Source organism: Phragmites australis, chromosome 19 (genome assembly GCF_958298935.1).
Source record: "Phragmites australis chromosome 19, lpPhrAust1.1, whole genome shotgun sequence".
Classification (NCBI taxonomy): domain Eukaryota; kingdom Viridiplantae; phylum Streptophyta; class Magnoliopsida; order Poales; family Poaceae; genus Phragmites; species Phragmites australis.
Genome location: NC_084939.1, coordinates 23,627,596 through 23,640,946, shown reverse-complemented (window position 1 = coordinate 23,640,946; position 13,351 = coordinate 23,627,596). Strand labels below are relative to the sequence as shown.

General features: G+C 42.4%; 1 protein-coding gene and 1 long non-coding RNA gene across 4 annotated transcripts; one reads left to right on the top strand and one right to left on the bottom strand.

Moving 5' to 3' along the window:
- Positions 1-9,589: 9,589 nt before the first annotated feature.
- On the bottom strand, positions 9,590-12,333 carry LOC133900043 (uncharacterized). The gene is made up of 3 exons (XR_009906493.1): positions 12,273-12,333; positions 11,865-12,086; positions 9,590-10,253 (listed from the first exon to the last, which is right to left on the bottom strand). It is a non-coding gene; the product is annotated as an uncharacterized LOC133900043 (long non-coding RNA).
- Positions 10,771-12,598, top strand: LOC133900042 (B3 domain-containing protein Os11g0156000-like). 3 transcript variants are annotated; one of them, XM_062341123.1, is made up of 3 exons: positions 10,771-11,815; positions 11,896-12,079; positions 12,164-12,598. In XM_062341123.1, exons 1-3 carry the CDS (start codon positions 11,203-11,205, stop codon positions 12,168-12,170), a joined length of 804 nt encoding a protein of 267 aa, XP_062197107.1. In that variant the 5' UTR covers positions 10,771-11,202; the 3' UTR covers positions 12,171-12,598. The 3 variants fall into 3 exon arrangements, with proteins under 3 accessions (XP_062197107.1, XP_062197106.1, XP_062197105.1); XM_062341122.1 differs by having other exon boundaries at positions 12,158-12,598; XM_062341121.1 differs by having other exon boundaries at positions 11,896-12,598.
- The last annotated feature ends 753 nt before the right edge of the window (positions 12,599-13,351 follow it).

The following is a 13,351-nucleotide window of genomic DNA, read 5'->3' as shown; positions in this document are numbered from 1 at the left end:
CATATGGGGGAAAGCCATCACTTTGGTCATGGAGATCTGCAATGAAGATGAACAAAGGGTCCAGGCCACTTATCATGTGAGCGATTGATGAGGAAAAGACCATTAGGAGCTTAACTAGCTACCCTCTTGATTGAAAGGAAAAAAACCCTAATATCAGACGGCCAAAAGACTCCTTCAATCCTGCACAGCATTTGTACCAGCACGCCGCGTGAGGCTAGTCAAGACGCAACAGGAAGCCTATGCGTGAAACTTTGCATGCATGCATTCTTCTCACAACCAACAAGGTCACGTTTCCGATCGTCACCTGGATTTTTTAAATAATATTTTTTATTAAAAAATTACAAAAACATTATTCAAAATAGGAAATTTGCAAAAATAGGTACCAATCCGCACTTCAATTTGCTGACTAGTCACCTATTGGCAATCGGAGTGCCGACATCCCATTTGACACACACGTGGAGGTATATCGGCACTCCAATTGCCGACAGATCCGGTGTCCCACAGATAATATTTAAAGGAAAATTCAAAAGCCATGAAATGCTCTTCACTTCCTTCTATTGCTTCACACTCCACAACCAAACTCATAACTTCCTTAATGGATTCTGACCTCATTGAACCTTACACCTTGTTAGATGCCACACTAGAAAACTACATACTTTCCAAAATGACGTTCATTGTCTTAACCATAGGGTTCTTTCTATGCTTCTTGGGGCTATAAGTATTAGGAGGCGCACTTCGCTTCAATTCATTGTCACCCTTCCTATTGATGCTGCTTTCCTCAAGGTCTTCTTAATGTACTAGATGTCACCTAGAGGGGGGCGAATAGACGTTTTCTAAAAAATAAAACTTCACAGTGGATTAATAGAATCCGGATACTTTGGGTTCAATCCGGAACTTCTGGATTTTGGAAGTTCCGAGCTCAACCTGGATAGTCCGGCTAGAACACAAAATTAAAAACTACGAACATCTATACAAGTCTAGTTGGTTCTAAATGTTACTACAAGTTCTAAAGGTTTCCTAGACTTTGATGGGGATCAAATGGTTGTTCATCTACCTTTATCCTCGGAAGCTCAGGTGGAAGCCCAACGAGATATCATGTGAAAAACACGATCGCCTACCAGTGGAAGGCTTTATGCGTTCAGTCAATCTACACAGAGTGAATCGGTCCCTAAGGAACCCCCGAAAGGGCTGCCATCCGATGGCAATTTGATATTAGAAATATATTGATTCTTTCCCAATAAACGAATACTCTTTTCTATAAATACTGCATATTTGATTCCATCCATAAATCAACTTTCCCCCTATGCTCTGAGTTCCAATATCGATAAGAATTTGAATTCTTATTGTTCTTATGTTACGGTATGAATATACCATACCAATTCGTTATTTATGGATGATGGAAGAGATTCTATGGATAGAGAGCCAGTTCCAATAGACTTATGGAACATTCCCGTTCGCGTGTATCCAGCAGGAATTGAACACACAAATTTACCAATTATAAGTTGGGTGCTTTCAATTGGTGCAGCAAGAGCGCTAAGCAACTCAAATATGGGACAAAAAAATGAGTCTTTTGTACAACCTTCGATTTTTCTTTAGGGACAGTAGGCGAACTACTTGAATTTGAGCTTGACCGGCATTGTTCTTCTCCACCAAGCGTCGATCCAGAATCGCCTTTGGCTCTATCTTTGACACTCCTTCTGGTCCAGCTAAAGAATGAGCGTGTTCTTGGGCCATCGTAGAAACATAGATAGGGTCAACGACGAAATGAATAACTAAACTTTACGATGGCTTTTTCGTACATGTTCACTGTCGGGTGATTAGGACACCCTATCTTGAGAGATTTAGAAGAGAATGATGTTTTTGTGCCTACCCTAAAACTTTATTAGTGGTTTTGTTAGACAGATACAGGATTGTGAAGAGGCTTTTCCACTAAATACCTGTAGCAACAAACTCACAAACACATAGATCGGGGCAAATCATCCAAAATACCAACTAGAATAAGTATGAACTCAAGAAAGCAAAGGAGACACGAATTTGTTTCCCGAAGTTCGGATCCAACGATCCTACGTCTTCGTTGAGATGCTCACAAAGAGTCGGGTCTCTTTCAACCCTATTCCTCACCAAGCGACCACGAAGATCAAGTTTGGGCTTAGTCAAGTGTTCCTCTTCCCTTGCGGAGACGATGATGACCTTCACAAACTTCTCGGGGCACTCCACAAGCTTAGATGCTCTCCGAGTGATGTATAGCCATCTAGGAGCTATAAGCTCCAAGAGTAACGAACGCGAATCGACGACTTGATGAACTCAAGTGCTCAAGATTTGAATCTGGCTCACTTGCACTCAATCTCTTGCTCGCACACCCAACTCTCAAATCCTTACAATAATTAAAGCACTAGAGAAGTAGGGAGAGCTATTGAATGGCTATGAATACTTTTGTCTCAAAGTAGTTCAGCTGGTCAAGAAAGGAGAGGGGTGAAGGGGTATTTATACTCTTTCCCCTAAAACTAGCCGTTACATGTTTTTTTTGGCCTAACCCAGATACTCTAGGTTCAACCTGGAACCTTTGGGTTGGCACTTGAACACGTAACCAAGAACCCCTGGCCGAAACTCAACTTGGAGGGTCTGGATGAAACACAAGAACCTAGAACATCCAGGTCAACTCGGAACCTCTAGGAATAACATTTAGACCTTAACCGAGCACCTATGCTCAGAGCAAAATCCAAAGACTCCGACAACCTAGAACATCCGGGTCAACCCGAAACATCCAGGTTGGCTTAAAAAACAAAACCAGGCACCCTTGTTAGAGCTAAACTCGGAGACTCCGACAATCCGAAGTATCCGGGTTAGCCCGGAACATCCAGGCACAGATAAAGACTTAGAACTTACCGGTGTCCGTGGGTGATTTGTGCCTCATCTTTGGTCTAAATGAGTACATTGAGTACTGAGACATCTTCAAAACAATCTAAATGCATCTCTCTTTATAGTACGGCACATCTATACTCAAATTCAAAGATAAAACGAATTTAAATTTATTGAGCAACTACATACCGTTTCTCTTTTCCGTTTGAGGGACGTCAACGTCTTTTAACATCTTCAATAGGACTAATACATGTTCATATTCTCATTAAACTCATTAGTCCTTTAATCATTTATTATCAATTATCCAAAACCCACTTAGAAGGCCTATATGCACTTTCACCTTCATCATCATCCATCTGTTCCTTGTCGACCTCTTTACTAGCATCTTCTCCCACTCCTTTACCAGGAACACAAAAAGAGAAACCATCAATATGACTATTCGCAAATATTCTTTCAAGTTCTGTGAGATTCTCAAATAGCCCATTCTAAAGCTTTTTCCATTTTGTTTGGCTAGGTTAACTGCAACAAGCCGAAGAAACCATAATGTTTGGCTAGTTCCTTAGCAGACATAATGCTTGGCTCATGCATGAAAATGTGTTGCTGCTACTCGGTCGGTGTTGCGCCAAAGCAGAAGACTGGTAGCCAATTAAAAGCTACGCCACATCTGCAGTTAATTTGTCTCTCTTCATCTGATGGTAGATCATAGAGAATGGAATGGTAGAGGCTAACATCAAAATCATCTATGCTAAAATGAGTTGTCCACTCTCTCCCGTCGAAGAAAACTTGAAGAAACAGGATCAGAGGACAAAAGACACTCTAGAATGTTAAGGTATGCAAATTACTGCTATGCTAAAATGATCTTGGAAATTAAATCTTCCTCCCATGTTGCTTTCTTCAATACATTGGTCTTGCTCCTACTAATGGTTATGAGGAGTGTTGAAAGAGTGCAAAAGATAATACTCCCTCCATTTAAGAACACAAGACGTGTTTTATTTTGAAAAAAAATTAAATTTTATATATTCTGATCAACAATTAGTTAAATTATAAATATATTTAGTGTATAAAAAATATACAACTAGATTCATATTTCAAAATTCTTTCACACTATATTGGTTTTGTATCTATAAACTGTATATTTTTTTAAAAAATAGTGGTCCAAGTCTAACGTCGAAGACCAAACCAAAATAAAATACGACTTATATTCTTAAATGAAAGAAGTAACTGATGTTTGCCTTCGGCACACCCAATGAAAATTTACTAGATCCGTTATTGGTCCCATATCATAGACCCTGCTATTACATACACCCACACTAGTAGGTAACTCCCGTCCTCCTTTCAACAGCCCCCCTTCTTTCCTTTTTTAAAAACTTTTTTCCCTCCACATCTTTATTTTTTTAAGAGTGGCTCAAAAAGTTACTCATAAATTTTTTGACTCAAAGCTTTGAGAAAAAATTGGTTCAAAAGTTTAAAAAAATTAACAAGAAAAAATTTTACGAAAAAGTTTGGTGGATAAGTCGTGTGACTTGTGCGCTCACGCGCATGCTTAGAACAGGGCATGCTTAGAACAGGATATTCGCCATATCATCCAAATAGCCAATTTATCTTCCGTTTTCACATGCTCAGACGTGCATGAGAGCAATTTTCCAGGGAGAGAGTATCGGTCTGCACTTGAGAAATCCACAGTAGACGATCGCACACTGGTGGAGTGCCAATCAGGAAAACAGGAGCGAGCAGCCGAGGCATACTGCAACCCATCTCCGACACAGTTGCCCCACAGTGCTGCCCTCGTCATTCCGGCGGGCCCCATGGATTACGTGCACTGTTCACACATGTACCCTCTTTTGCACTACTGTTCATCTCTGCGATTTTTTTTAAATAAAAAGAAGAGCTACCTATTACATTAAAAAAAGAAGAAGAAGAAGTTAACACCGCCTACAGAGAGGACAACAACAGACTGTTCATCTCTGTGATCAGCTTCATGGCGTCTTTCATTTTCTGCCATTAATCGCCATGGAGCGGCGAGCACAAGGCAAGAGGTCCATGCTACCCAGCGAGCGATGATCATTCACAGCCACAGCCCACCGGGCTGCCCGGGGTCACGTGTTGATCGGTCATTAACAGCCCATGCACGGGCCATTGGACCCGGAGGGAGAGGAGGGAGGGGGGCCAGCCCCCAGGGCGCAACACGTAGGTGCAGGCTTCCTTCCTTCACCGGCCGGCGGCAGCAGGAACAGCGCCTAACAATGGCGTGGAGGGGCCGGGCCGGCGAGGAGCTGCGCCGAGCTAGCCAAGTGGGGGAGGAGAAAGGACCGGCTCCTGTTCCTGCTGCTGATCGCTGATTGATCATGGCGTGCAGCATGCAAATCAGCGGGATGCACTGGGGCTGCCATGGCACCTGCCGCACGTTACCGGTTACGCCTGGCTTGGTCACTGCTGGAGTGGCTCCTGTGTCTGTGAGAGGGTGATGATAACTGGCCTCGTGACAGACACACAGACAGACGAACTGTACTGCAGGCGCCCAACTGTGAGGTTGACTCTTCCTAGTCTACTACAGTCATGCACGGCGCCTCTTCCATCGTATGGTGGTAGCAATAACCTCCCTACTCTGAGCTCTGATGTGCTCATGCGCACCAAGTGTTATCTCAAGTCTGCACCACATCATAAAAAGAAACCGGTTAGAAACTGATGAAAAGAATAGGCAAACAAGGTAAACAATTGTGCGAAGAAATCGATACGAATCCAAACCTGTACTGATAACTAGCGCTAACCATATGAAAACTCAGATCATAGCCAATGTTGTAGCAACCCTTAGCGTGAGCTATAACCAGGGTTTACGTTACCGACCGGAGCTCAGTAAAACGGTAACCGAAAATACAAGATAACCACAGTTACCGGTCAAAAATTCAAAAAAATTCAGAGAAAATTCATTTGGCAAAATTTGAATTTTGGAAAAAAAAAATCACGATTTTAGCTATTCGGTAACCGCTCAGTTTTGGTCGGATACTGAGCGGTTTGGGTCGTTTACCGAGCGATTTTCTCGCATTTTTGATTTGGTCGGTTACCGAGCGGTTTGGGTCGGTAACCGCTCGGTTTTCTCGATTTATCGAGCGGTTTTATCGAATTTCAGTGCAATTCAACAAAAAACTTAAAAATGGCTCAATCTTGTAAAATCAATAACTAATTCATCTGAGCTTCAAATCAAGTGAAACAAATTTTATTGGCTTCCTTGTAACATGATCTACATGATAAAAGTATTTATACTCATAAAAAAGTTCAAAATTTTCTGTAAGAAATTTTATTTGTTAAACCAAGTTAAATGCATAGTTTACTCTTTGCTAATCCAAAAATCATGAAACTAATTTTGTTAGTCTTCTTACATGATCCTATGTCTTTTAAAAATACATGAACTCATGAATTAGTTATTGTAATATGCATGATTATGTAAATGTGTTGTGACTAGATTAATTCATAACTGACCCATCACACCTCAAAAATTAGTGAAACCACTTTCATTAGCTTATTTATACTATGATTTACGTAGAAAAAATAATAGTAGATATGAAAAAGTTAATTACAATGCTATTTCTTAATATAGTCACTTTATGCTTGTGAACTTTGTAAAAATTATAGAGAATTTAATAAAACTCTAAATAAAGTGAAATCAATTTTAAAGATTCTCTTAAAATACGTTTTATACAAGAAAATATGTGTTTGCATGTTACACTTTTTCTTAACATGAGTTAATAACTGAGCAGCACGCTTCAATTTTTTTCATTTTTTTCAAACTTTCTCCCTATAAAATATGATGCAAACGATATTATTTTTTAAAAAAAAATTCACAGAAGGTCTTAGAATTGTGTCTAGTTTTTTAAAAGATTTTGTTTGAATTTTTTTTGAATTTTTTTATTTTAAATTTCGGTTACCGTTCGGTTTCTGAAACCGGATCGAATCGAGAAGGTCGGTAACCGCGATTTTTGGGCGGTTACCGACAGTTTTTTAACCCTGGCTGTAACCCTTTGGGTTTGGGAGCACTTCTGAAAAAGCCATTACAGTGTCATGCATCTGGACACTATTCACACGGTCACGCCTCATCAGGAGCGCTTGCGTCCACTTTGTCCCCTCACTTCGTTAAAGTCCTCTTCGTGCTGACAGAAAAGAGGGTACCGGAAGCAGCACGACGGCATGCAGGCCCTGCGATGGCAAAAAGGCGTCTGCGAGACATACCGGTTCCTCTCCCCATCATCTCCTCACCTTCTCAATCACGTCAGTCTTCAGTGCGCGAGATCATCTGCGCCTCTGCTTTACGCATTCATTCCCACACTACAGCACGCACAAAGATACGCTCAAAAGATCGCAGATGTGGTAGAGGCACACTCAGTCTTGCACTCGATACAGAAATTTAGGCAGACTCACGGAGAACAGCAACCACAGAAATGACATCAGTTGAACAAATGGTCCCAACTCTGCGAAATCTTACAAAATGAGCTCGAGAATGCTACCTGCCTCCTTCCAAACGACAACCAAACATGTCATTTATGCAAGGGGATCTACAATGGTTTTTTCCATATAATTACAAGAAACACTAGAACACCCACAAAAAAGAAAACTGTAGCAGGCTAGACCTTCAGGGCATGTGAGCATTTGCTATGATACTCATATAATGCTCGCCATATCAAAGCACACAGGAACCAAAACACAATTAATAAGACACATTGACGTTCGTGCATCTTGAACTAACACATCCTAACAAAGTTCAATAGATATCGCTTAAGTACTTTTTTACCATCAGTTTTGTAATAATATGCCCAATGTCGAAATGCTGTAATAACATTTTTAACAACAGATCTACTAGCGTGTATCATTTCAATCTAGCTAATACATTTACATTTTCAGAATTCTTCATGTTGAAGGTCAAAATTGGTAGAGTTTAATTGCACACTTCCATGGAAGTACATGTGAACAAGCAGGGGCGGATTCAGGGCCCGTGCTGGGGGGGGCTGCAGCACGGGCCCAGCCCACGAAGCACAGAGAAATAAAGGAGAAAATTCAGAAATTTTTTAAAAATCCCTCTCACATAGCACGGGCCCAGCCCAAAATGCTGAAGAGCAAAAGGCCCAGCACCCCTCCCTAGCCTGGGCTAGATCCGCCACTATGAACAAGGGAGGAGAGTAACATGGTAGTGGTGCTCAAGGTTTTAGTCCAAAATCTGCATGAACTTGGCAAAACAAACATGACCATACGAAAAGGAACTGAGACCACGATAATAAACAAAACCAGGAGCAATAGCATGTGTCCCCTTATCTTGAGTTATCTTGTATTCAATTCCATAAGATACCTACTCATTCATGTGCATGGAAAAACCAAACCTATATTATCAAAAGTTTGGGCAGGTGAGCTGCATGATTGAGTTAAGGACCTGCTGCGTGATTCCCTACTAGTACTGACATGGTCATGTTTAAATAGTAAGCATTTGGTCAAAATTCGTAACCAGTGCAGGCACTATTCCTAGGTTGCGAATCAGTACTCATGTAGTTAAATCTAGTACATTATGCCAATCGTTTAACAAATTCACAATAAAATCAAGTATCTTGATTCTTGGTCAGAGTTATACATGCAAATATGCAATTGGCAATAATAAAAGTGCCCAAAGTTCCACATAACCAACTTGTGATTGTAAATTCTTGTACATTTTGTTTGTCTATTTGTCTCACAGTCTTTTCATTAAGTTTGAATATATGATAACATAAACCTGCATATATAATTGGAACTCACATACTTTTATAAAGTCTATCGTCCCACAATACAACTTGAAAATAGTAATATATGGACCTTTACAAACCTATTCAACTTTTGCAAACAAGGGCTAATCATTTGCATGGAGCTGCAATGGAGTACCCTTCACAGCTTTTATAGACGAGATTCCATGAACCTATTGAACTTAATCGTGCATGTTTCATACTCCAAGAGATGCTAAACATAGACTTATATCTTAATCAAGTTTATTTATGCCATCAAGTACAGTACTCATTTGCAGTGCATTCTCAATTTCCCTTGTTGCATATCTCTATGTTCATGCACATAGAAAACAACAAAAGAATAACTTATGGGGGTTTGCATCAAATAGGAGGAATTGTGCGGGCCACAAGTTGTACACGCATCAGTGGAGAAAAGAACTGGGGACAAAAATCTTACCATCTGATTCATTAAGTTATTGGAAGTTGGGGAAGGGAGATCTTTGTGTAGGTTCAATCCCGATCCTACTTCCCACTCCAATGTCCAAATATTTGGCGCTTGGGAACTTGAAGCCCCAGGAACTGAAAGCAGGACAGATAAGGCCAATGACACGTGAGATAATAATCACATATTCCCATTTCCCTGATCCTGGATAAGAAAAAAGCTAGGTCAGAAGAAAATGTATGTGATTTTCAAAGATGTGGGTTAGTAATGGAATGAATGGAGTGATTATCTTTGAAGATTCGTTTAGTCGCTATTATGACTGGACTATGGACCGCACCTACTAACAGAACAACGGCCTAATGGCCCCTCTGGTTTCCAAATATTTGGCGCTTGGGAACTTGAAGCCCCAGGAACTGAAAGCACAGGAACTGAAAGCAGGACAGATAAGGCCAATGACACGTGAGATAATAATCACATATTCCCATTTCCCTGATCCTGGATAAGAAAAAAGCTAGGTCAGAAGAAAATGTATGTGATTTTCAAAGATGTGGGTTAGTAATGGAATGAATGGAGTGATTATCTTTGAAGATTCGTTTAGTCGCTATTATGACTGGACTATGGATCGCACCTACTAACAGAACAACAGCCTAATGGCCCCTCTGGTTTCCCAAAGGTTGACATACTGAATAATACTTAACATAAGCATATATTAGTCAGCATACTGTGTATCTAACCCTGTAGGCCTGTACCACTCCGTTCATTACCATGTGATGGAATAAATGTCTCCAAAGTACCAAGCAAAGCGACATTGCTGATTTTGTCCTCAATATTTTACAGTGTTTGATACAGATCTGTCACTGAAAACGTAACAAAACAGATCAAATAATGTTCTGCATCCCAATCCTCCAGCAACAATAGGTGCTCCCCAAATGCCCAATGCATGTTAAGAGGGCACCAATCCACAAAAGGTCAGCTAGCACAGGAAATAGATTAATACCCGATGGCTTTTCTCTCTTCAGTACCCCCACTGTCCTCGACAGAGGCAGGTCGTCCTGCAAGGATGGTTTGAATGGAAATAATATCTTACAGCCAATTCAATTCATTGTGTAGGAATCCAACCAGAACCAGGTTGTTACTTGGAAGTCTTGCTGCCCTATTAGGTGGTCATCCATCCATTCAATGAGACTGGCCTGACATAGCCCTTGATTGTATTGAATCTGAGATGAGAAAATGGCTGGTATTAGTACATAATAGTGCGTGATAGTTAGAGCACACAGCCCATACACCTCAAGTGTCACATCCTGAGAGATTAAGGATGGGCATGGAGCGATTCATAGATCCACTCTAGTTCAACTTAGCTAACAACCTTTACACTATGAAACGGAATAATTGTTTAATTAGTTAATTAAGTTGAACTAGAGTTGATCCATGGATACCTATTGGTGCTTTATTCCCATCTCTATGCGAGATCAGTACCCTCAACAAGTAATTGCCTACCAGCTCTTCCAAGCGGACCACAGGTACAAAATGCAATGCTACCAATCTATCAACCCATCTTTTCACCTAATCTATCCTAGGGTGCTCAAGCTTCAGTTCCTAATCAGATCGGCGCTTGCTTTCACCGTCCTAGAGGCAGATAGAACTGAAACCTCATGCAGGACCAGAAACCATGGCCTCTACAGGTTAAAATGGGGGAGCTAATGACAGTGGTCACACACAGGCCCCAACCACCAAGGCACATGGAAAGCAATGGTAGGGCCTACTTCCACTCCACCTCCTGGATGGCAGTGGTTAGGCCACAATGGCCATGCACCAACTTCGAAGTATACCACCACCTGATCGTCCCTCATCAGCTACACTCAAACTACATATTCTAACCTTAGCACCTCTGAAGCCCTTCACTTTGATTCTTCCTGTCTACCTTAGATTAAAAAGTGCCCTCGCCAAGATCAAATGCATGCACCAAGTCCTCATGTACCAGAGCAATATCGATACATTACATAGACACACCCAGTGTTCTCCCTGGTAGGCTATAAAGCCTGGCCATGACACCTGCATGGTTCTCTACACGACACACCATCACTGCTACTCTCCACCAGCAAACTTTTGCTGCAGACAGGAACCTAACACACTTGTTCGCTCTAGCTCTTGCTTTCCTCCAGCAGAATGGCCATGAATCATCTCTCCCAGGAGCACCCCCAGGCCTGGCCCTGGGGTGTGGCCATGTACACGAACCTACACTACCACCACCACTTGGAGAGGGAGCACCTGTTCGAGAAGCCCCTGACACCAAGTGATGTTGGTAAGCTCAACAGGCTGGTGATCCCCAAGCAGCACGCCGAGAGGTACTTCCCACTCGGCGGCGACTCCAGCGAGAAGGGCCTGATCCTATCCTTCGAGGACGAGGCTGGCAAGCCATGGCGGTTCCGGTACTCTTACTGGGCGAGCAGCCAGAGCTACGTGCTCACCAAGGGCTGGAGTCGGTACGTCAAGGAGAAGCAGCTTGATGCCGGCGACGTCGTGCACTTTGAGAGGATGCGTGGCCTTGGCATGGGCGACCGCCTGTTCATTGGCTACAGGCGACGCGGTGAGAGTGCAACCGCGGCAGTGGCACCGCCCCCCGCTGTGCGCACAGCGGCGGCTGCACAGGGTACCGGAGAGCAGCAGCCTTGGAGCCCAATGTGCTACAGCACATCAGGCTCATACCCAACCAGCCCGGCAAATTCCTATGCCTATCGTCACTTAGTGGACCATGAGCACAGCAACATGCAGCATGCAGGTATAAGACCGAAAAAGAAAAGGAAAGAAAGCACTGTAACTTCAGATACCTCTTACACCGTTTCTGTTGAACAATTGCAGGAGAATCTCAGTGGGACAGAGACAACAGGAGCTGCAGTGCAGCATCAGCGCCGTCGAGGCGGCTCCGACTGTTCGGCGTGAACCTCAACTGCGGGCCAGAGCAGGAGCCGGAGACACCAACGGCGATGTACGGCTACATGCACCAGAGCCCCTACGCTACAACACCTCCAGTTCCCAATAACTGGTCAGCACTGCAAAACCGTTCAATTTAGATGCACCATAAATATTCCTCTATTTGACGAGTTGGAACTTAATATGACAGGGGCAGTCTATAAGATATGAAGATGAGATTTGAGGTCATGCTTGCAGAATCCAAACAACCAAGTAGTTGCTAGCAGCCTATTACTATTTGAACTAGGTGGCAGGTTTGAATTGACCTGTGGAAGGAAAAGGAAGTGGAGAGATCCCTTGTTTCCCGGGCAATCTTCCTTCCATCCCCAGACTGCCTTTTGCTGTTTTTTCTCTTTTTCCTTGGCTTCCAGAAACCCTACATACTGAACGGGATCTGGCAGCAGGCCTGCGTGGGAGGTTTCAGGAAACATCAGGCTGAAAAGGAGAGGTGGAGACACAGGCAGAGATGTGTATGTATGTGTCATCTGTACCTGCGTGGGTCCAAGAACAAACTGTGAAGTTCATGTATCCAGGCCTGCCTCCTGAAGAAACAAAGCAATATCCCCCATGGGGATTTTGTTCTCTCCCCCCATCTTCTCAATTCTACTGTTCTACAGTTCATTCATGCAGTCGGTGGTGCAATGCTTTCACTTCATGCAATTGATAGGTTGAATGCTTTCACATAAAGGGGTAGGCAGGGGGTGCAAAAGCAATGTATTCCACCTTTTAAAAAACAATAGTGTGGAAATGTTGTTTTGGAAGCTGTTATAGGAGAAAATCCCTTATATACCTCTATTTTGAGTGATAATTTCCATGCCATCGCCGTTGGCTAGGACGTTAGAGTGGGACAAATGACAAATTTTGCCCTTTCAGAGTTATGCCCAAGTATTTGTGTTGTTTCATCACCCAATTGGAATTGTGGTTGAAAGCTTGCAGAAATTTGTTGGCGACATGAGACTCGGAGAGTGTAACTATTTAAGTGTGATTTCTCTTGAATCTAACAGTTATCTAAAGGTAGTTTGGCCATTTATTAGAAGAAAAAAATAGACCAACAATAGAGTAACAGTCAATAGTTAGTTTGGCTGATGGAACTAACAGAAATGGCATGAAAGGGTAGTGCTTATAAAGTTCTGGGTAGCTACGGTACAGAGGAGAGGAGCAGAATTGATGATAGAAAAGAGAATGGCGGCATATAAGGGATACATAGTGGTAATTCCGAAGAAAAAATTGCAACCTCCAATTAAATAAATGATGATGGGGCATGCGATGGCGATACCTGGGGATTTTCATGTCCTGATTTTTTAAGGCCAATGTGCACCTTTTTGTTCCCTCGGGAAAGAAAGGC

Excerpts from the sequence above, each read along its gene's own strand:
- LOC133900042 (XM_062341121.1), top strand. The coding sequence starts at position 11,203 with ATGGCCATGAATCATCTCTCCCAGGAGCACCCCCAGGCCTGGCCCTGG. Across the intron at positions 11,816-11,895 it reads CAGCAACATGCAGCATGCAG|GAGAATCTCAGTGGGACAGA; the intron begins GTATAAGACCGA and ends GAACAATTGCAG.